Source organism: Temnothorax longispinosus, chromosome 6, assembly GCF_030848805.1.
Source record: "Temnothorax longispinosus isolate EJ_2023e chromosome 6, Tlon_JGU_v1, whole genome shotgun sequence".
In the NCBI taxonomy this organism is placed as follows: domain Eukaryota; kingdom Metazoa; phylum Arthropoda; class Insecta; order Hymenoptera; family Formicidae; genus Temnothorax; species Temnothorax longispinosus.
In genome coordinates this window covers 19,812,753-19,837,856 of record NC_092363.1, presented here as the reverse complement: position 1 = coordinate 19,837,856, position 25,104 = coordinate 19,812,753, and the positions used below count along the sequence as shown (strand labels likewise).

At 37.0% G+C, this 25,104-nt stretch overlaps 2 protein-coding genes across 6 annotated transcripts in view; one reads left to right on the top strand and one right to left on the bottom strand.

The window, feature by feature from the left end:
- LOC139814278 (caspase-1-like) overlaps positions 1–11,347 on the top strand; it is a 47,909-nt gene extending 36,562 nt beyond the window's left edge. For 3 of the 5 annotated variants that reach the window (XM_071780430.1, XM_071780429.1, XM_071780428.1), the window contains 2 exons: positions 123–243; positions 9,057–11,340. In XM_071780430.1, the coding sequence (XP_071636531.1) occupies positions 123–243; positions 9,057–9,355 (420 nt within the window). In that variant the 3' untranslated portion in view covers positions 9,356–11,340. Of the gene's footprint in view, positions 1–122; positions 244–9,056 lie in introns of all 5 variants that reach the window. The other 2 variants (XM_071780431.1, XM_071780432.1) reach the window with 2 other exon arrangements.
- The window catches only part of LOC139814276 (alkaline phosphatase), a 172,638-nt gene that overhangs the window by 79,988 nt on the left and 67,546 nt on the right, over positions 1–25,104 (bottom strand). The gene's annotated exons all lie outside the window — the stretch shown is intronic.

Sequence of the window (25,104 nt, the reverse complement as noted above, 5' to 3'; positions counted from 1 at the left end):
TAAACAATTCGCGGAACGCTTTTGCATGGAGGAAATCTTGCACCGTCGCGGATCCCATGCATCTTTTACGTGCCGGGAAAATCTAGTGTCGTCGCTCACGCGCGCATTTTTCTTTTCCGCAGGCATGCCGCGGGATGCAACTGGACAAAGGGGTGAAAGTCATGCATGAGACAGATAGTAAGAGAACTACGTACACTATACCCGCCTATGCAGATATCATGGTCGCGTACTCTACTTATGACGGTATGTATACATGCAGGCATATGCGTAAGTATACAAGGCTATACAAAACTTTTATCCACCTAATTCTAATTTGTGAATACCTACAAAGAAGTTAGTGAACCAAAAGTTTTTATTAGTAAATGCTGGTATTATTTCGTTGAACAATAATAAATATTTAAAAATTAGAAGTACGCGTTAAAAAAAAATAGGATTATACACAGTAATATTTTCTTATAAACAGAATTTATAAGAAAAAATTCAGGACTTAGAAAGTTACTTTCAATAAATTGAACGCAAAATGCTTAATCATTATATAGATTATTAAGAAAAATGTAATTCACTTTATTCAAGCTAGAAGCGACTTATAGTTACGGTGATACTCATTTGCTTCCACTCATTACATACGATAAATAAGCAAAAGATTATATATAGTCCAATTCTTTTTCATGTTTACGAAAAGTATTCTAGATACCCTATTACCCTTTCTGTACACGCATCATATCTTCGTCTCACAATTTTCTTTGAACAGCATCGATTTTGTTTCATTTATTTATATAAATCTAGAAATTAGAAGGGGAGAGCATACGATAACTCTGAATCACTTTATACGTACAAACATGCAGTTACATCGAGTAGCTGCTATCGCGTATAAATGCACGCGTAAGCTCCATTTCGATACAGCCCGTCCCAAGATAATGCAGGGAATCTGAACGAAAGCGGCGTTTCAGTGTGACGAAGAGTTATAGGACTGTCGCGCGCGGATAATCCAGTCCTGGACTATATATTTCCCGACATGCTTTTCCATTCAATTTTCTGGTGTAAGCATTTACCTGATATCCGTTTGAAACTTTGACGACAAGGAATTATAATTACGTGAATGAGATTATTATCGTCATTTGTAAGCGATGCAAGTTGAATGAACTATTTATACTAGAGTGGCATATAGATATAACAGAGTGGCGGAGATAAACTAGAACTTCTCTCAAAATAATAAAAAATAGATATAATAATTAATACAAATGATGCATATTCAAAATAATTTTTTATGTTTGCAATGTGAAATCATAGAAAGAGATGGTTTCTATAAATTTGACCCTCTTTTCTTTGCTAGTAAAAAATTAACTATGATTTAATATTAATAACAAATCGATCGATGTAAGAGGACCTCTGATTATTTTTTATTTTTATACGTTATGCGTTATTATATATGTTATGATGTTGAAAATGTGAATAATACATAGACCTGTATAATCTGGATAATAGAGAGCGGTTGAAAAAATAATGATGCTCACCGCTTGACTGAAGCTATGCAAATAATGAATGGCCTCGTGCACAGTACTCGCTAATGAGGATGTTTACTCAAATTTCAAGCCTTTAGCTAACCATCATTAGTACGTGTAGCATAGACATATTTGGGAGCATTTGCAAAGATACTCGATAAATCACACTCGTCGAACACTACGCAAAACGAAATTGTACAATCTATCAAGTTAAACATGGAAGCCACCAAAGAGAACATGTAATATTTTCCCAATCTTTCCTGCTTCGAAAATCAATGAAGCTTATTTGTTAGAAAGTACCCAATTTAAGATTTGACCGTTATATTTGTAACATCAAAATTTATACTTAAATGTTCAACGATGTTAAGTGAAATATGAGAAATTAGGAGATATATCTTTCTATCAAATTTCTGTTGCCGAGGAATCTAGTTCGTCCATCAAAAGAATCCGTCTTTAAATTTGACGCGTTATACCGAGATACCTATTGCACATTTATTACGTATCATTTCCCCGCATCCTCATTTATATTTCTTACTGCTCTTTGTGTTCGTCGCGAATGCCTTCCTGAAGCGCCTGGCGACGCTCAAATTCCCGACGATAATTTCATTGAAATGCATTTCCGTGCCAGTTTTCGTACTCCGCCGAGCGAAAGATATCAAGTATTAACGAGATATATACTCGATTACTAAACAATAAACGGATATGGCGAATGCGAATTAAGCTTCTTCTTCTGGCACACGTTCGAAATTCTATAGCGTCATAAGCTGCTTATTCTGAATAATGCAGGCATCGCGAACGGTACGCCCGCGTGATGTATAGGTAATCTGCGCCAATTCCTCGATTACACCTTGCCTCCTAACGCTCTTCTGCTTCCATGCCGACCGAAACTCGGTTAATGAATGTAAACCAATATTATTTGCAACTCAATGCCTCCGATATGAGCCAGCTGTTCTTTGAAATTTCCAATTATTATACCGATCATTGTGTGTTTGATTGCCTCGCTGTATTTACAATTTCTCGTAATTCGACATGACAACTTCCTCCTACTACAGGGATCTCCAGGTACAAATTTTCAAGAGCCTATTCTTCGTCAGAAAGAGCTGACATCAAGTCTCCATGACAGTCGCGAATGGTATTTAGGGGGAAAAGATGTCTAACCCCACACCGTATACAACAACGGCAACCTCCCAAACACCGTTATAAAGAATATAAAATATATAAAACTCATGTATATAAAACATAAAACTTTTATATAAAACATTTTTTCATATAAGTACCTCATATTTTCAGGATATTCGCTAAAAATGAAAAAATCCGTTATTTTGTTTCAGCCCCTAAACGTTGAGATAAGCAGCTAAAAAATATGGATTTAATATTTTTTTATGCTCTACAATATATTCAAAGCCCACTCAAAATCGGGACAGTTTCGACCGTTCCCTTGTCAGTAGAATCTCAATAGTTACGACCGTTTTCAGAGCTGCATTTGCAGCACGCATCTTCGTGTTTAACACGATTGAAAATCACTCGCTAAAAAGGCCTCTAAAAGCGAATGCTTTGAGCGAGCATCGACGACGGTACCCGCATAATACAACACGTACATTTTCGCGCGGTTTCCGCTTGCGTGCAAACATTTGACTTGCTGTTACTAATGGAGTGCGAGAATTTGTGTTGACAGTGGTGCACGCACACCAATGAGGAACAACAACGTGGTGTCTAGCGAGAACGTCAATCAGTCAACTGATAAACCGATACACGCGCGCTCGTAATACTGTCTCGAATCGAACTGAATCTAGCATTCAACCTAAATACGATTACAATAGCTCGATATATCATACGATAGCAATGTACAATACATTCGAACGTCTAACATCCCCCGTTTCTCCCGATTGTCCCTTGCGAAATTTCCTTCACGAAAATTTTGCTGAACGTCACAAGCCGCTCCAAAGGTTTCGACATTCAATGACTTTGTGACTAACTGTATACCTTCATTGTTTAAATTAAAAAATTTATATAACTGTAAATTAATTCTGTTGAATAAAGTTTGGAATTATAGTACATTACACGTAGTAAAATGTAATCGAGTGAAGTAATGATTTTTCTTCTTAGATTTTCGGCGATTTTTATCGAAAGATGTGAAGCATTCTATAAATCAGAGACAAAATATAAGTGAATTCATGTAAAATAAATTCTTGGAATACATGAAACGATATAATTTCTCAGCGATCGCCTCCGCGAAACCAGCTGTGACATATGAATAGTGTAAAAGATGTAGAAAGTATACACCCACAATGAATCCATGAATTGGCAAGCGTATTTACCGCGAGTGTGTTTCTCGACGTAAAAAACGAGGAAAAAAACATTTAAAAACATCGCACGTATGTACAGCGATGTATTGATTCATTATTATACCGTTACAGGAAACGAAAGTGCATTGAAATGAAAATAATCGTATAATTTGTGAAATATTGATACGAAATAAATATCGGCATTTTTGTGGAAACCAGGACGTTCAGTGATTCAAAGTTGGATATCGTCCAAGCTTGTCCAAACGATTATTTTGAAACCATCCGGGCCATTCGTGGCCAAGATTCACGTTGTGATACATTTTTTCGCTCCTCTTTCATCCCCGTTCGCAGATCGATGTAGAAGCATTGTTCTTTCTTTCAATTTTATATTTTTCTCGCGTGCCCATTAGCCGGCGGATAAAAGTCGGATTGTCTGTTTTAAGTCTCTTAGCCAATTCTCGAATCAAATAAGAGATACGTGTTATGCAACGCATTACTTTGAAACTCCAAGTGGAAATCATTCTTTTAAAACTTTACATATCAAAAAATTAATACGACTGTATAATATTGTAAGGCGTATATACTTGAAAATATGTTTATTAACTCTTCCTATAAACAGTATAAATACGTTTTAAACAAAGCATAATCTGAGCGGACAGAAAACAATCGAAAATTGATTTCGTTCTCTTTTCTTGTAAATGCACTTGTAAATTATTAACAAAAGAGAGAAAGAATTATGATATAAAGAAGATAATTGACAGAGCATTAATTATGACAAATCAGAGTAATTACGACAGCGAATTAAATACAACGGCATTTCTCTCGATCATAAAATTTATAATTATAATTCCAGAAAGATTTTAAAAATAAGTAATAAATCCACAATTATTACATGCTTAAATAATTTTATAATTATGAATTTTATTGTTCAAATATACACTTATACAATATTATATACGACCGACGTAATTATCCCGATATGCGAGTGTAATTATTTACACGATATTAACGATTGGTGTTACATAAATATACAAAATTGCATTTAATCGTGTATATAAATTACAAGAAGTATCACAATCCAATAAATTAAAGTTATAAAACGTAGAAACTCTAATTATACTAATTAACTAATAAGATAATTTGCATACTTTGATACATAATATTTCATAGAAATATTTTAATAGGAAGTTGTATCTTGTTTTGTACATTCTATATTGTCAAGTTGTACATTGTTGTAAGATATTTTTCTTTCACGTTGACAGTCTGGTTTTCAATCCCTCATTTTTTTTATTCAAAGAATTTCTTTATATTACGTTAAGAGAAGCTTTCCTTTATATCTTCGCTTCTAGTACGACGAAGTTAGAGATAATGCCCTAAGCGCAATTCCGGAAGGAACTGCGCGATAACTTAAACTTTGCAAATCTAACGCAAACGCACTGACAATATGCGTGGGAATATCACAGAAGATTCCAAAAGAAATATTGCAAACTCTCGACTGAGATTCGCCTAAATTCGGAATCGAATGGCGCGAACTTTGTTACGATCACAGTTTCGGTGATTTATTGCGAGTGCGAGCTGCAGCGCGACAATTCGCGAAAAACGAGGAAAACTAGAAAAAAAAGGACATACCGAAACTCGGCAAACCAACAAATGCGTTGGCAGGTTGCTGGACGAGAATTTCGCGCAGTGGCAAAGCATACCACGCGATGTCAATCCTGCGGGATTGGATTAATGAAAAATACCTGTCGATTGTCAGCGAGATAGCTCAGATAATCACAAATTGCGCCCGCCGAAATTAGCACGTTTTGGTACCAAAACGTTCGCATCTCATTTATGAAAATAAATTGCAATTGAAATTACATTTGCACGTGGTGTGAATCAAGTTACAGTTAAATTTCTCGCGTGAAACTTGAATGAAACCTTCTCTTCCAAAAATGGTACTACGTATGCGGTGAATGTGGTATACGCTCAAATATAATTTAGAGAAGATACGCTTATCTTCCTACTAAATTTAATAAAATTACTATAAAAAGCTGTTACTTATGCATTAACATCATCTGCTTTAAAATCGGATTTTGCACCGCCATGCCATGAGCAGCTTATTTGTGGAAATACACCGCAAAATTTACTCGGTTGCTCGCAACCTTGCTCAAATCTACTTTGCACGTCTATCGATTAAGAAGGGTAAACAGAATTTATGTAATGCGAGTATATTCTCTCTACGGAATGATGTTTGCGAATACACCATACACCCTGTCTGTCGTATTAAGCGAGTCCGATAAACAGGATTTGTTTATAATAGAAACAGAGAAGACACATATACACCCACACACACAGCAGATGATGGTTTACGTTGCTTCTCGTATAACCGCAACATTTTTTTTTACACCTGCCTGATTGCGTGTAGTTATTATCGATATTAACGAATTAATATCCACGCGATTGAACGCGAGTCCATTAAAATGAAGCGCAGGGAAAAAACTTCCAATAATATCCCAATGTATTTACACATTTCAGAATAATTTTATAATTAATGATTATTACCATGCATACACATTGATTGCATAGTGGATTTATTTGAGAATATCTGGAGTTATTCCGATGGTAATCGTTGCAAACGAATAAACGGATTTTTCAAATCTGTCTCAAAGAATGTCGATTCTCTATGTGAGACATAATATGTATAGAGTAATTAGCCGTTAAATAATAGATGCGCGGTATAATGATGCGCGACACGCGGGTGGTCATGCTATTAATATCAAGGAAGAAGCTCTTGTTAATGCATGTGCGTGTATGCGTGTCGTCTACATATGCAGCAGGAAGTGGACGTATTGTTAATAATGTGGGCGGTGGTGAATTCGCGGATAACACCTGGCTCGATGCTAAAGGCGTCATTAATATGCCGTGTAGGAGATAAGCGCGTAGTTAACATACCGGTGATAGCGAACGTGCATTTAACACTTCGCTATGGGAGTGAACGTATGGTTAATACATCATCGAGCACGTGTACATCCGGTTAGCACTAAGATGTTTCGCGTCACACGTGTTATTGTTAACGCTCAACGCATATTACCCCCGATTCTCTCTAGCCACCAAAACAGCAGATAATTATAAGTTTGTAAATTATTTCGAGTCGTGTTAAGCGGTATTAATAACTAACACTAAGACGAAAATTCAATTCTAAACTTGATACGAAAAGTTTGATAAGGATTTTTTTCAACAGCTTTTTAGTATTTAATATAGAACGTTTTTTAGAATTAAGCTTTTAATTAAAGTGTCTTAAACGGAAAATCCATCTGGAGTTAAATGATATATCGTTATCTGGTAGATAAAAATATCATTTGTGTTAAAAGCTTTTTATATGTTCAACTATTTATATTTTACGAAGAATTAAGAACATATATTTGGATTTTCGCAGAAAAACGGTCTCTATTGGTATAGCTGTAAGATCCCTAGACAAAAATAGCGGTAGGAATCTGGCGCACGTTGTATAAGAGAACACGTTGTCAGAATATATCAAGAAATCGATTTCTCTTACATATTCTTGAATGGCAAGTAGATGCAAATATAGTTTTTGCCTATTCTAACAACGTGTTTCCTGTAATACGCTTCGATCCTACAATGCAACCTTTCAGATGCAACGAATTCTATGTCGCGGCGATGCTTCATTTTGCTCGTAACCGTCCAATTATTAAGATTTATCAATGAGGGCATGGGTAGTTTTCCTGTAACTTGAAAGTGTCTTTGACCATAGAATCGGTAGTGAAATGGTAGTTGGACTGATGCAGTATTCAGTATCCTTGCGAAGCACGTACCGGGTGAATTGATCGCATCGTGTTTGAGCCAAAGTCGATGATAAGCTCTCGTCGTGTAAGATCTATGGGATAGCGAGATAAGAGAGACGGAATAATTAAACAGTTTATAATGCAGCAAGATCCGGACGTGTACAACGCATTCAAAGATTAGGGAAGTGCAGGCGTTCCAATCCAATTAGTAATACACGGAGAAAGGGAATGGTCTAAATTTGAACTAACCGGCATTAACGCTATTCAGCGTCCATGCAAACGAGTTTAAGGGCAGATTAAGGAAGTAGAAGGTCAAAAACTATTTCTAACAATTAACCTTTATTCCACTTGTACCACGATTTATGCTGAAACTTCGGAGTCTGTAATTGTGTTTGCATCATTTCTGATTCTACATTGTCGTTGGGGTCGCGACTTGAGCGTTAAGAAACCCGAGTTTTGAATAACTATAAAGTCAAATACTGTGAATAAATGAAACACAATATATTACAATGTTACAACATATAACAATATAAAATATAATATATAATATAATATAACATAATAATTTCCTAATAATCATTCCAATAGCATTTTAAATAATTTTCTTATAATTATTAAATAAATAATTTATAAAGATCGTGTTTCATATAATGTTGTTGCTATCCCTATGTTATTGCTAATCCCACGTTACTTTGCTTAATCTCAAGCCCATTAGATGAGGTCTAAGACTCGATGCCATCTAAATGTAGAATATACGCGGCTTTCCTAAGAAGTTTAAGTGCTATACTAAGGTAACACCGAACTTTGTAATTTCAGGTTAAAATATATCTGTTCCGCGCAACACAATTAGCAAGGAGTATGCGGTTGCTCGTATATGCGCGGAAAGTTAAGATTAATTTAAACTTATTGCCCTGGAAAGCTGTAAGTTTTTATTAGAAACCGGGTTATCTCAAAGTCGTAACAAATCTGTCAACTCGACGACGTGAACTATCTTTAACAGCTCTATGAGAGTTTCAATAAATTTATTTCAATTTTGTTTCACTTTTATTCTGGAAACCTTTTTAAAGCAGGCGCTATTAAGATACATGACCTACTCTTATCTACCTATACATAGGTCGTTATACTTGGGTTTTCATATTTTTCTATAGTAGAGCCTAGAAAAATAAAATTACTTAACATATTTTAACGTGTTAGAAAAGGCAGCTACACGTTAAGCGTCACGCGTGTATACAGCCAACGTATACTCGATACATATATTATCTCTAGAGTTTTAAATTTCTATCCCTGTCCTATATCGCTACCTTGCCACTATCGCATGGGTCATGGGTCATTCGCTGGTGTATCCACTTTACCGAGAGCTCGAGAGCCCGCTATCGATAACGTCGCATACATCCCGGCTGCGCGAAGTGTATCTCATTACGTGCCGGGGAGAGGCGAATCAATTCACCGCAGTCCAAGAATAAACCGCGCGTTACGACTTTCAGGTTTTTACTCGTGGCGCAATCCGGACTCGGGCTCCTGGTTCATACAGGCACTCTGCGAGGAGCTGGAGCTTCACGGGCGCAGCCGCGATCTACTCAGCCTAATGACCTTCGTTAACCGTCGTGTCGCCATCGAGTATCAATCCTATGTGCCGGGGAGTGAAAAATTCCACGGGAAAAAGCAGATCCCGTCGATTGTCTCGATGTTGACCCGCCTGGTGTACTTCCACGACAAGCACACACCGGACGATATCGATAACGGATCGAAGGGAAAGGGAACCGAAGTCGAAAAAGTAACGTAAGAGTGGCAAAACACTCGTTCTCGAACAAACTTACGATGATGGATTTTTCGGCAAAAACCGACAGATTGATTCCAGTCGAGCTGTTTTGATACATCGAACTTTTTGAGAAGTAATTATCGATCGGCGCAACTCATCGAACACATTTGGATTGTTACAATTGAGTTTCGCAGTCGCTATAGAGAATTTAAGAACGTAGTATGCGAAAAGAAAAAAGAAAAAAACGTATTGTTTATGTAGTTAAAAATGGTCTGCCTTTCTGTTGTTACTTTACTAAAAAAGAAAGCGATAAATACTCTCAAATATATTTCGGATATCTATTACAATTAAAAATGTATAATTAAATACTTTTAACTGAGGTTATTTTATATTTTATATATAATATATAAAATTCAACTTTGCTTGTATTTTTTACTTGAGCGAGATGTATTATTAAATACGTATTAAATACATATTAAGATATCTCATTGCATTTATATATTATACTAGAACCCTACATATAAGCGTGCCATTTAGCTTTTTTACTATACATATCATTACACAAAACAAAATTTGCACCACAAAAAAAATATAACCGCATTTTGAATAAGTAACATTCACTGTCATTCGAATTTTGGGGTTACAGACACACAAATCACATGGTGAAATAAGGCGGGATACAAGCTTCGAGACAATCGATCACCCTCAAAGAGAAGTTTAACATGCCCTCTATCATGAACACGCATATGTCCACGGCTTCGAAGTATTGGAGCTTTAGTTAACACACATTTTTTAGAAAGAGAATTGCTATTATTAAATCAAAACGTAAAAAGAGAAAAAATAGATTACAGATTAAGTTAATATCTAAATAGCATTTATATACTTTTCTGTCCACTACTGCGTGTACCACACTGCATGTATAAGTGCATGTATAAGTAAATTTGTAAGTAAATTATGAAATATGGATGTACGCTTGATAACACTCGATAAAGTAAAATAAATCGCCAGAATGCATTATTAAGCAATACGCTACGAATTAATTATAATTATATTCACAATATTATTCTTAACTAGTATGCTAATTATATGCAGATTTTCATAACGGAATAAAAGCTGTTATCATAACGGTCAAGAATAATAACTGACGTTCCTCGGGCTATTCAAATTCATCTCGACGATTGTGATAAGTAAAACAATGCAAAGAGTTTTATTTACGAATAATTAGCCAATATCTTTTCCTACACAAAAATTTAATTAGTATTTTAAGATGGTTAATTTAATTTAGCGTAAGATCATGTTTACTTGAATTTTCTCGGGTACGCGAGGGATGAATAGGCGATAGGAAAATTTCTTGAGACCGATATGAGCCTAATGAACAGAAATTGCTTGGATGTTTGCTTGCGAGAAATCGGTGGGAACTAATTCTGCCCCTTAATACATCCCTATGCTGTCGGTGAACCAACAGGGAAGATCCTGGAGATCTATTAACCGCAATGCGTGCGACTGCGATGGCATGTACAACGTCAGATTAGATACCTGCGGTCAAAGGAGTTAGACGCTATTAACCTTTGTCTTGGAAGACGCGAAGTGGAATCCACGAATTATGCCGTTAACCAGATGCTATCGCGAAATGTAATCTTCTCCGTGCCGCAGGAGTAGATCGATCTGCGGCGATAATACGGACAGCTTGTATCCCCAGAAATCTCGGCATCGCTTAATCGCGTTGTTAAATGTTGTTACAGAGCATAGCGTGGCTATGTGCCATGGATATCTTTATGATAAAAGATAAATAAAAATAATAACGATAATAATGAGTATGAACAACTACACGCGTTGTTACGCGGAGAACGAATGTATATTTCGAATTTATTTTAAGATCAATATATTTGCACATTTTTCTGAATTTTTATTTTCAATCAAATTCGTATAATGTTTTGTATCACTCGTATTCTGGATGCGGTAAAAAAAATTTGAAAAATATTGCTAAAAATACTAAAAATTGATGCTGAAAATCGACGCTACATCGTTTTATTTGTAATTCAATGAAATTCATAACGGTTTGTTATATTGAGACTATGAATAATGGAAAAAATCATAAAATAAACCCTGTTTCATTTTTAGTATTTTTTCAATAAAATAATTTTGCTGCTGATTAACAGTATTATCGATTAACGTATGTATGCGAAGAAGAATAAAGTAAAAATAACAAAGAAAATTGCATTTTTTTCTACGACAGAAATATAATTCCGTTTGTAGCTTAAAACTGTAAAATAATTGAGCAAAATATTATGAAAAATTAGCTTGTAGAAATTATTTTTTAAAACAAAGAACATAACGCATAATCATTTATTCACTATTTACATTTTTTACTATTATATCCCCAGTTCGCACATAAGATGTTTTATCGTACATTTTTCTTCGGTCACATTTAGATTTACTAGAGTTACTTGATTGAAACAAAAAACTGAAAAAATCGCTTGATTATATCCTTCATTAGATAATTAAATTATATGTTTAATAAAAGATAAAACTTTTAAATCAGAACCCATTTAAAATTTAAAAAAATTTAACGAAATATACGGAATATTTATCTTTCATGATATTAACGGCATGATAATAAACGTATGATCCTTTTTTCTAAAATGTAAAATATTTTAAAAGTATATTTTGTAAAATATACTCTCCTAGGGTGTTCCAGAATGTAATCGATCACGAATCTCAAAATTATCGCTCGCAATCTAGAACTTCCGTTCGGGAAATATATGTGCGACGAATGAACGTAAGAACAGTGAAGTAAAGCGCAGGCGGTAAGAAGCCGATTCAATCACTGGCACTGGAAGAAAGCTGTCGAGGAAATTCTTCATACGGTTTTGACTTTCTGGCTGGCAATTCGAACGATTGCGAATCAATCCCATCTCTTCGCGCTGCTAAGTGGAGCTCTCGAAAAGCGAACCCTCGAATCTGTGCGGACGGCTTGTCTGAAACGCGATCGAAAGGGATTTCGGTTTGGGAGGCCTCTTGTCTCTTTATCGAGGCTCGTGAAGTACACCGTGTCAAGTAGAAACCACTTCGTTCGACGATCGTATCGTTGATCCGATCAATATGGATGTATACAAGAGTTGCGCGCCAAGTACAACTCTGCATGCAAACGCCGCATTTTTTTACAATTCGAGGCGTTCGATATTTTACAGCTTATTCACTATCGGCCAACATATAAGCTTCCTTGTCGCGTATAAAAACGTTCAAATCGCATTTCTTACTTGCTTCCTCCTTCCTCGCAACGGCGGAACGTTGACTTTCCCTCGTCGTAAATATGCAAAGAACGCGCCTACATATATCTTTTTTATAAACCACCAAGCCGCTGTTTTGCGATCTTATAAAATGATTCGTGCAGGGAAAACGCTCAACCGTATTTTACGGAAGAAATATGTGAATATATTTACATGTACCGTTCATCACGAATGTCATATAGCTTTGAGACATTTAAAAAGAGAGCGTTTCCAACTTGGATACCTCAATTCGAAACATCGTATGTAAGGAAAACCGAAATAACTGAATCTACGAATTACCGAATTGCAAACGAGAAGAACAGTTTTCTTTCTCTTACAAATAAAGAAAACCGAAACGCGAGCGTTGGTTGCGAGTGGTAGTATTTCATCTTGGGAGCAGTTTCGACTAGACTCGTAATAAATCAGTCTTCTACAGGCGGCTGTATCATCGATATATTTTATATATACTGCACAGGAAGATAAGTTACAAGATGTTGCGCTGTGTGCTACACACGTGCCTGCCGACGTCATAATTTTAGACTCTCGCAACGATAGCTAATCCGCACCATCCGTGCCGCGGAAAATCGAAACTGCGATCGCGATACACCGCGCGGTGTTCTTATAGCTAATCACCCCTTTGCCGTAGCACAATCTGCACTACATTCGGTGTAATTTCGGCAAAATGAAAGCAACGTACCGAGCATTCCGAGACGGCGTCACGGCGGTAAACTAAGGTGCCATTCGTCTTAATCTCATTTACAAGCTTCGTGCGGGTGCGACTGAGTGTTCGCGACTGTGAGCAAAATTCTGTCCTATTCGCACTCGCGGGTATTCCTATTTCGGTTTTGTTTCGATAGAACAGTGCCACCGCGCTTGGTAAAATACGCGATGCAATGGGTAAGAGCAACCGCTGTTAGGAATCGCGTTCGCGTTTTCATCAACTTACGGGTATATACGTACATATATATTGTATATATATATATATTTGTATATGCAGCCAGCAATCCCTGTCGCTATTAGAACTGGAAAGAAATTGGTATTAATTCCATTAAAGGCAAACAAAAGCAAAATATATCCAAATAAAAGAGTATATGCAAGTATATACCAAAAAAGGCAATTGTTTTAAAATAACGATCCAGTTCTCGAATCGAATTACTGTTGAGTGATAAGCGAGATTCGTAAATTATTATCAATAATAATGTATAAATAACGATAAATTTGACGAGAGCAGTTTCAGTTTTCAAAAGCTCTGTTCAACAAATTCGTTTCTGATTGGAAGGATAACGAAGCAATTTATTTGCGTCACTGCTACGGAGCAGATTATGCCAATTTCTCACCGAAGTCCATTGACGTTGCGGATAAAGCAACCATACATGGAATTCCGCTACGCGAGATAGATCGTCACGATGTTATTTACCCCGCCGCTAATTCGCCGACCGTCAACACGCTACTAAAACACATCGCGCTACTCGCGAACTCGCGAAAACGGTCGCGAAAGTGATGGCTAGATCGGGGTAAAGGGTGGTCACTGGGTGCTGGCGCAAATTACTGCGAAACGAGTGGGACATGTCTCCTCCATTCGACACCGGGATATAATCCGTTTTGATCCGCGAATGCCTTTCGCCCATCGCGATGGCGCGGATCGTTGGACGAGCCCGATCGGATCGGTTGGAAAGTTTTGACGCGATTCGCGACGCGTTATCGATCCAACGCCGGCCAACAACTCGGTCAGCACTTTCGCCACGTCGGTCGCGTCGACAACCACGTAATCTTTTTGTCAACCCTCTTTCAGCATGCGAGCCATAATTCCCGCACCAACGGGATATCCTTCGGGCGTCGGCGTCGTTGTCAGCGCGTAAACGCGGTCGCTCTTTTTTCTTTTTTTCCTCCCTTTCTTTTTTTTTCACGTGACGCAACCCCAAGCGTCGAGATCGCCGAAGCGTTCGCCGTAACATTCGCGCGACAGAATGCTGAGAATCATCTCCCTATCGTGCGCACCTAGCCCTTTTGATATCTATGCAAAATAAAACTTCGGTTTTCCGATACGTTTCATCGGGCTTTCGTTTTGCCAGGTTTTACGGCGTATCGTTGATTACATCGCTCTTCAGCTGTAGCTCAACGTCAAACGACGAGTCAGGAAATGTAGTACGCTTCGGTGATATCTCTACAAAAATGCTGAGAATGATCTCCCGTCCCGTACACCCCTGTCATAACCATGCATTTTATGTATTTTCATTTTCGCTGTATTTTACAACGTACATCTATGATTGTATACACGCGTTCGTTTATCAGCATTAGGTTCAAAATTTATCTCGAGCGTCTGTACGACAACTCTAAAACAGCCCTTTGCGAAATACTTTTATGATAGATACGTGAAATGAAACTCCCAGTATTCCGGATACATTTCATCGGTTTGCATTCCCGCCACGTTATACGATATAATTGCTCATTACATTTTTCTTTAATAACAATCCATTGCCATAACAAACACCGAGTCTCTGATATAAAATGTTAATTTCAGAAACATTATTATGAAAATGTTAAAAATAATTAGTCACATACGACGTAATATTAGCAATAAAATGCTGACATTTTCTGCATGCATTCATACATTTTACTCATTTATCACATATCTTGCAATTTTTGCTTATATGTTCGTTAATCCATCGTTCATTATTTGTTATTTTATCTTTATAATTTAGTAGTAACAAGTCGCTCAAATTAAGAATACATTTGCACAACAGTATTTTACATATGAAATCCAATGAAACTATCGATCTAATTATAAATTAATTACTTAATTATTATCAAGTTACGTTTGCATATTTATTCTTGTTTATATCAACGTTTAATTAATATGAAATTTTTATCATTTAGAATTGGAATTTACGTTCAAAAGAGGTGGATATTTAATCTATAATTAGTAGTGTGTAAAAAAAATGAAAAATGTATGTAATCATATATTTTAACTGAACTCTGTAAGGTGGGAAAACCTGGCTGCAGAAAATAATTCTGTGGAAACGCAAGGAATTCAAAAATTCAAGAGCAGCGATTCAAGAGTATGACAAACGTCTTGTCGAAATGTCCAAATGCACCGTGTGCGAGCGTTTTGAATTAGCGATATTGGGACGGAAATTCGCATTTCGAGAAAGGGAAGAGATAGCTGGCCTCAGCGGGACTCGCGGTAAGCGGGTTTTATTTATGGCGGAAGATGTATCTTTCGTTGTCGCTCGACGTTTTCGAAATGCGGTCGAGCCAATTACTGAGATTTCGTTTAACGTCGGTGGTTGGTGCGCGCACGCAAAAAGAGAAGGCGATACCCGCATTTACTCGGCCAGTGCCATTTGTAAAATATCCGGCGTTGGAGGCTGCTATACGGTTCGCCACCGACGGAACATGAAATGAACTACGCTCTGGCACTTAATTCGCGGTAAAAAACTACGTAAATTAGAATCAGAATCACGATCTATAGCTGATTCAATTGAAAAAAAGACAAATTTCCCCATTAACTCTTGTTCCCCGAATGAAAAATATACTTTCTAATCTCCGCCGCGGTGTTCGATAAACGATTAAATATCTCCGAAAGTCTCACGAAAAGTAAGAAATCGAAATGTGACTTGTCGATATTTCTTTCCCTCTTACTTTCACCACCGAAATAGAACTTAACAGAACGCGAAACGCTATTAAATTTAAAGCTTTTGCGTCGTGCGTAAGCCGCAGCGGCAATTTTCAAGGATTTCGCGCTATATTCCCCTCACGTAATCTTCTTTCGCCGCAAGTACTACGGCGCAACCTTCGCCGGTGCGATTCTAAAAACGTCACCCCTGGTAACCTGGCAGTTAAAAATCTTTTCGTGCATTTTCCGTATCTAGCTGAGTGATATATCTAGTTTCTCGCCGTCGACACAATTTTCTTTGTTTTGCGACGGATTGCATAAGACAAATGCTCCCAAGTTTTTATCGCCACGTCAGTTTCTCATACTTTTTACGAAGACAATAAAACTAACAAATTCCTGCCGTTTTGTAATAATTTACTTACAGATAAATTCACCCCGCGCTTTCAAGTTAGCTGAAAAATATCGCAAAAATGGTGTTTGTTTAATTAAATCTAACTAGCGGAGAATCTTTCTGCGCGACGTTTTAATGGAAAATATTTTTACTCTCTTTGCTGAGGTCCGCTCTTTTCAAAAGGATCAATATTAGACCGCGGCCCACGTCCATCGGAAAAGCTTGCGTTAGCCTAATGGAATGTATACTGATCGTCTCGATCAAAACGTGCCATCCATGGTATATCGGCGCGCATCGACGTTATCTCGTTGCATTGTTACGCGAACCATAATTCTAACATTTCGTTAGTGACATACGAGTACGGCAGACATTGCTCCATTCCGTACCGGCTCGATCTGTAGACGGCGTGAATTTTATGCGAGCGTGTCCGACATTTTATAGATGGCTCGTACATTCGAATCGCCGGGGATAAATCTTTTGTTTTACGTATGTATGTGTGTGTGTGTGTGGAGGATGCGTAATAAATAAAAGTTCCTGGCTCCCCGGTTAGTCCAAGGATTTATCTACCGCAAGGCTTTATTGGCTCACGAATCAATTCGTGTCTCCCGGTCGGAAATTATTATAAAGTGACATCAACGCTGCCACAGGACTAATCTTCTTAGAAAAATCTTATTAAACGGATTCTATTAAGCAATTATTCTTAATAAAATTCCATGTTGATTTCACAAAGATGTTCCGGCCATTACATATAACTGTATAATTAATTGCGTTACATATACAGTCCTAAAACTTTTGACAAACGCAAGACTAATTGTAAGTAATATATGAAAGTTACTCTTCGCGTGTGTAATTAACTCACAAAATGTATCATGCATTAAAGTTTGATTATGAAAAATATTTAGATATTTTGTACATAACCGCTTCATAGACGTACTAACCGCAAATATGAAAAGTTGCGAAAGTCTAAAAGTCAGAAGCGTGCTCGTGAAATGGAAGTTTATCGAAAGCCACGAAGGACCGCTACGAGGACGCTTAAGGGAGGATATCGACTTTGGTGCAAATCCCACGTGGGCACGAAAAGCAAATCTTCGCCGAACGTAAGTACGTGACATGCAAGCGTACTTATTACTCTTCTCGAAAGTCTAATTTGTAGGGCGGTGCCGGCCGAGCGAGAGACACGGATCGATTCAAGGAGATGGCGCTTGCAAGAAATGGTATACGTTTTGCATTTTACGCGTAAGGTTTTACGGCGACTATACGACCGTCCCACGACTATGACAATTATCTTTTAAGTAGCTTAGTTTAATAGCACGCTTTTCTTTCTTGCGTATACTAAGAAAAATTAATTAGAATCTAATTATTTATTTTTATGTATATACAAGATTGTTTAGTTTTGCAGTATAATTCTTTAACACCGCACTAATTTCTGCGACCAATGACAAGATATTCTAACAATCTTACTTTTTTAAATGTTTATAAAATTGAAAAATTATATTTTAGCTAAATACATACACACATATATATATAATTTATATGATATATATTATATTAACCAAAAAGAATATATTTATATCGACAGCAATTGGCAAAATATACAAAAAAACTGAGATCATCAGATCACTTGATAAGGACCCGAATCCTGGGTTGAAACGAAGTTTTTTTGTATATTTTGCCAATTGCTGTCGATATAAATATATTCTTTTTGGTTAAACATTATTGGCAGAACAAACACTTACTTTTTGATATATTATATTATTAATAAAATGTTATAACTTTTATAATGGAATATGAAAATAAAATTGTAGTTTCTTTCAAATTTCGTGATACCAATAACGATTTTCTTAATGTTGTAACATTCCTTACACCGCCATTAAACGCTGCAAGAAGCAGAGCTAAAACAATCAAGAAAACTGCGAAGGGAGCGCACAAGGGAAGGCACTCGTCGAGGCAAAGAAGAAATTATAAACGAAACGTAGCTGAGCTTTTGTAAGAATTGGAGAATAAAGTACATCTTAAAAGACTGTATTCTTTAAGTTGTATCCTTATATAGAATGGAACTCCAAATTCTTCGATTCCTCGTAACAGCGGCGGATTCAGGCGGATATACGTAACGCGTATAACCTGTTTTCGGGTTATACTATAACATTCACGTTCTCATTTTGCAGTTGCATTTCGCAATAGAATTGCAATCACGTGCATTACATTTATCATCTGGCATATACGATTTGCCGCGTGCTTCGACATAACAACAAGAAGCAATTAAAGAGATTAGAGTTGAGCAGAGAGTAGGTATTAGTATCCTAGAACGCTGGTATTACTGGAGAGGGATTGAGTTAATTGCGTGTCCTCTAAAACCTAAAACGAGGACAGTGCAGCGAGTCGTGCGCGATGATCGGACGATATTCTAAACGAGGACGATTGCCAGATACGCGTTTCCAACGGATTGATTCTTATGGCGCGCGCGGAGAGAGATCATTTCGCCGATTGATCGGCGATATCGCGAATAAATCGCGCGGCATGAAACACGGGCGGGGCCGAGGTGTCGAAATCAGTCTTCCGAGCGAGCAAACGTCAACGGAATTGTGATCAAAATGCCACACACCACGATGAAATAGGCGTCATGATATGCGGCTGATAAAGTGCCGGAAGACAGATGCGTAATTAGCACTACGAACTGGGAACGAATGCGCGGCTCTACCCCGATTCGGCCACGCGATATTCTCACCCTCCTTTTGACCCTGCAGATAACATCCACGCGCTTGATAACAGCTCTCCCGCGCGCACGGGATACGAGAATGCAACGATTTACAGTTCAGTTTCGCTGCACTGCACTGTCGGCGTCCAGCAGCGCGACAGCGGCGGATTAGCAGCTTTGAAATAGTCGCGCTCGTAGCGCCGGGTATACTGCAGCTTTAACGCGTGACGTTTCCACATGCGTGTAATTCAGTGCACGAGATGCGCATGCACGCGCTAAACACATCAAATGTTGAATTAAGTTTCTACCAAAGGCGCTTAATTGAAATAATGTAACGCGCGCCATTCAACCGAGAAATGAAACTAGCGTAATTCTGTTTTATCTCAAATTACGTTGTTGCACAAACACAAAGTTTATTCTTGGTATTTGTTTTGTGACAATTTAATCACTGTGACTACAAGCGTTTAAGTTAACCTTCCGTCTATTCTATAGAATTCAACAAAATCATATCGATTTTAACTCTTGTTTTAAATAAATCAAAGCGTGATAATAAAAGAGATATACAAATGAAGTTTATCGAAACTTCCCTTCAGCGAAAAGTGAAACTTCCCTTCATTTTTAATTCGATTCAGTAGGAAATAATAGTAAACTTTTAAATAACAGGCAAAAACTTCAATAATTTGTAATTACAAGAAGAGAAAGAATTCACGTTCGAACGTAGAAACTAAGATAACTGCAATCCTTAAATAACAAAAAAGCATCACGAAATTATTTCCGATACGAATCTATTAGCGAAAAAGAAAGATTTACATTTATTGCCGTAGCTTCCCACATTTAGCAAATGGCAATGGAATATAATATCTTACTTTGTTCTGTTCAATTCAGACGCGATATACCTACATATGTATAGTACTTCAATGTAATTTACATGCTCGGCAGATAACAGCATGTAACGCGAATCTCGCACGCACCATCAATAACTCACGAATAATGTCCCTAAATAGCAACGTTCTGAGTGACATGGAATGTTACACACTTCTGCTAAATTAGAATTGAATTCAATGCACGAAAATTTTTTTCGATCATTGTAACGTGCCGTTACAATACAATCTAAAGACCAGAATAGAAAGTATATGCCACGGAAAAGTTAGCGCAATTAAATTAATAAAAAAATAATTATCGTTTCTAATAACGTGTACTTAACAAGAAATAAATTCTTTTGTAAAAACGTTAGAGTATAGCATTTGATTAACCTAATTAATTTTCAGTTTAATTTTATATTTATATATATTTAAGTTATACCTATATCTAGCTTATTTTGTACGCGTCTCTTATTCGAAAACGAGGAGAGTTACACTTCACCGCAAATGCAATTTAGAGAAAATTACTGTCGCTCGTCCTACAATCAACGTATAGTACTTTTATCTGAAGATGAAACAATTTTACAATCAGAATGTCTTCTGTTATATATTTGTATTTCTTTCCTCAATCGAGCTCTCTTCCCCTTTTCCGTGACCTCCTTTATTTATCTCGTGTCCACATCCTTATCCAAGAAACGATTTTCTCCACCCCGCTCAAATGGCACTGCAGTTTCCATAAGAACCTCAATGGTGCTACTCTCGGGGTGATCCTATCCTCATTTAACCTCCTTTTGTTCTTCGGTATTACAGACTTCTTCGTAAACGCTGAACTGCATCCGCTCCGCCCCACAAGAACTTTATAAGTAAGCTAACGGCTTGATTGCTGCCGACAGTGTTAAATCTTCTTGCAAAAGCGAAATCGCGATATTCAGCGGTATAAATTATTGCAAATTTATTAGGTTTACAATTATTTGACAATTCCTAATTTTCATCTTACATATATTACATATAGATTTTAATTTGACTGCGATATACAATCAATTGAAAAATTAAAAATGAATCAAAGTGTGCTATAAATCGATGCTTCCCTCATTTCTTTCGTTACTTTTTACTCATATTCGATATAAATTTTTATATTACATTTCAACGTGATAAAACTGCCATTGTGTAAGCCGATTGTATGTGTTCGACGCGTCATATGTCGCATTAAGAGCCGACAGTAATCCCAACTACTTTTGGATTATGACGAGAAAATTCGTGCGTACTCTACTCTCACAATTTATGTTCCCATAAATAATTTTTCGAACAAAATCGTGTTAACCCAATAGAACAAACATTTAAAATACATTAAAAAATATATCCGAAACTCTGCCGCTAATCGTGCTACGCAGGTATGTGAAATAAAGTAGCTATTATTACAACGTTTCGCAATTTAGAAAAATATAAATCACATTTTTTACCACCGGATATCGCGGATTGTGGACAGCAGAGTCTCAAAAGCCTGTTTTACGACGATAAACGGATGTTATTTCAAAAAATCCCTTGGGGATGTAAATTGCAAAATCGTTTGCCTGAGTCTGTTTATTTCTGACATACAAAATTCGTGATGTGTTTTTCCAACGCTTCGAGAGATTTAAAAAATACTTGCTTATAAAGAGTCGAAAGAAAAATAACAAAGGAATAAAGCAAAATAGAAAAAACTCGATTCTTAGCGATTCTGATGCGACGTCGAAAGTTAGAATATTTACGTAATTTTACAGAATTAGTTGTTTATTTTCAAAGAAGGAAACATGCTCCATCAGACATTCTCGACGTTGCTGCACGATGTTACATTTATCAAAATATTCGTCTAAAATGGTAGAAGCCTGCACTCGGAGCTTCATACATGACACATTTTTACGAATATGGAAACGTATCGCGCAAAACCCCAACATATGAAAGCCATATCCGAAGTTTCCCGGTTTCGGATTTCAACTTGTTCCCGCATGTCTGCTGATGCCTAACAGGATGGAAGAAGTCACGTATGCGAAACACGCCGCCGCGAATCTTGGATCGAATCCCGCATCCGCGTGCGCGAGTAGCGCGGGGACCGAGATGCCAGGCGGATATATACCACAGGCTCAATATATATACCACCGAGATTGATGAAGTGTAAACCGTGCGAACGGATGCCGGCGTAGCTAAAAACATCAATTGCGCGAAGTGTGCAAAAAAGAATGAAATTTGCGATGCGGGCGGGTTTCTCCAATCGGAAGATTTGATTTTTCGAAACCAATGTAAACTGTATTCAAGTAGTTCTATAATAATGTACGTATGCGGAAGTATCTCGTGTGTGAAAAGGAAATCCACATACTTTGATAAGCGAGCATCGCAAATAAGATTTCTGAAGTTCGTTTGAGATTAAATAAGCTTTTGATATGTACATACATTATTTCTTATTATAATTTTTTACGACAAATAATGTATTTAATTCAAAGAGAAAATTCATCAATTATACGATACACACACACAATCATTACACTTATAAAAAATATATAACAATCTAAAGGTGCTGATATAAATAATTTACTCACACGAAGTCTAATACGTTATAATATGTCTTACGGCATAAAAGCAATCGTCGCAGCGATGTAGTGTCGCACACATGAAAATAAACGAAAATTAAAGTCGGTTTGGACTTGAAAGGCAGAGCTCCATCTCGAGACGATTCGCACAATCGCGCGAATTTGCACCGCAAATTTTTCCAGAAACGAACGTTCCGTATTTCAACGAGATCCCGAGATAATCCAGCCGACCCAGGGAAAACCGTCGTCGGTGGCGTTCCCTCCACATAAATCCGTTCGAATGCAGGGATGCAGAGGCGCAAGGGAAGGAAGTCGAAACCGCCGCCGTGCGGACGAAAAGTTGGTCAATATCGATGTGTGTAGATTCGTTCCGGTCGCGCGGTTGTCGACATCAGCGTGGTCAACGAGTTTTCTTTGTCCCCCGTCGTCTCGTTGAAAATCGAAGTGTTTGCGTTTCGTTCTGAAACTCTCTCGATACCAAACCGCGGGACAGAGACAGAGCGGCGAAGAGAAAGGATGAGCGAGCGAATGGGAAAAGGAGAGAAAGTGCGAAGCGGCATGGTAGCCGCAGGTAAAACGGAAATGCTAGAGAGACGACGGAGAGCGAAAGAAGGGGAGAGAAAGAGAATGAGAGCGAGGATGGAAAGGAGACCGCCGCCGCCCCGACGAGAACATTTCCGTTATTTTATCGAGGCGAGACTTTTCTCGAGTTCGTTCGGCTGTTTGCTCTCTCGACTAACTTTTAGAGCTTTCGCATTTTACTAGCGTTATTGCCTGCTTCTTTCTCACTTTTCGAGCGTACTGATAGTATAGTCAGATAAAGAGAGTTCGCAATGCCGACATAACTCCCGACTTTGTCCACGCGAGTCGGTAAATGCCTTCCTACATCGAGATAAGGATATGTTATTCTCACGCGATATTTAGCGCTAAATCTATCCATTTGCCTATTTCCGAGCATTATTTATCTTTGAGTACCACAATGCGAATATATTGCATTCGATATTCATATAAGCTACAAACCTTACTCAGCGTATGAGAATATGAATGAAAACATTAAAATATAATTTGATTGATGGATATTTGAAAGATATTAACACGGTATTTTAATAATATCAGTTTTCCTATGTTATTCTATTTTTTATGAAAAAAAAAAAAAAAAAAAAACAATATACGAAATGAATGCGCACGAAAACATCATTTTACTCCATTCTTGATGAAAACGGATATGTAGTGAAATCATGCGACAATGCATGATGACCAATGACGAAGAGAGAAATTGAATGACGATAATGCATTCAGGATAATACATAGAGAAAATTATTATGGAATATATTGAGAGAGTATCTATAAATTACCTATCTAAAGCTTTATGCTCGAAATTTAATTAAAAGATGATTTATGCGATCAAATAATTGAATATTAATAAAATTCAGAAATTTTTGGAACTTGGAATTTGACTGTAGAAATTTTTAAATCAAACAAATGGAAATGCCGACAAATTTCCCTCTCTCTATCCTGTTTAATATCTCTCTCTTAATGACGAAAAATAATTTAACTTCTTGTGCTAAATAAGTATCCTGCGAATACTTCCTTTTCTATCCCCTACCCTAGACAAGAAACTAGGAACTTATTACAGAGATTATCTGGCTTAAGGATGGTTATTATCCGTCTACGACTGGAGAGCATCAGTGAATTTAAGAAATATTGCTTCCCGCCTGAAATAATTCGCGCGTTGAAGAACTTTGTTGCGGATAAGCTTGCAATTTATCCATAACAGCAGAAACATAACATCACGAGAAAACATGTCCACGTTTGCCACTTTTCGCTCTGCCACTGAAAATGGAATTTCCCGTCTCTGGACGGACGACAAGTACACCAAACTCTGTTTGTGTCACGTAAGTCTTCTGTAGCGATAGATCGTAAACTTACAATTGCTTCTGCACTTTGAAGATCGTTAAATGGTGGATTCAACAACACGCGATTGAAAAGTTTAATGAGATCACAATGTCTCGCGTCTCCTTAAACGTCTCCTTTCAAACGCATCTAAATACAATTATAATTATTTCGAAAAAATTTTAATATATATAATTTTTATATTTAATAATGTTTCGATTTACAATCAATGGTTCATTAAATAATAATTCAACGGTGTTGTTATATATACTTCTGAAACGCTCCCAAAAACATTGTTTCAGATTTAATTGACTCTTTCTTCTTGTTAGACATAAACAAAAATGAATAATAAATTGACTTTTTTATAGAACAATGTTACAAAGCAAGTAAAGTGAAAAAACGAAAAATATTCTTTCTAAGCTGAAACCACACATTTACTATCTAAATCTGAATCAGTGAATATATAGTCACTGATATCAGTGTAA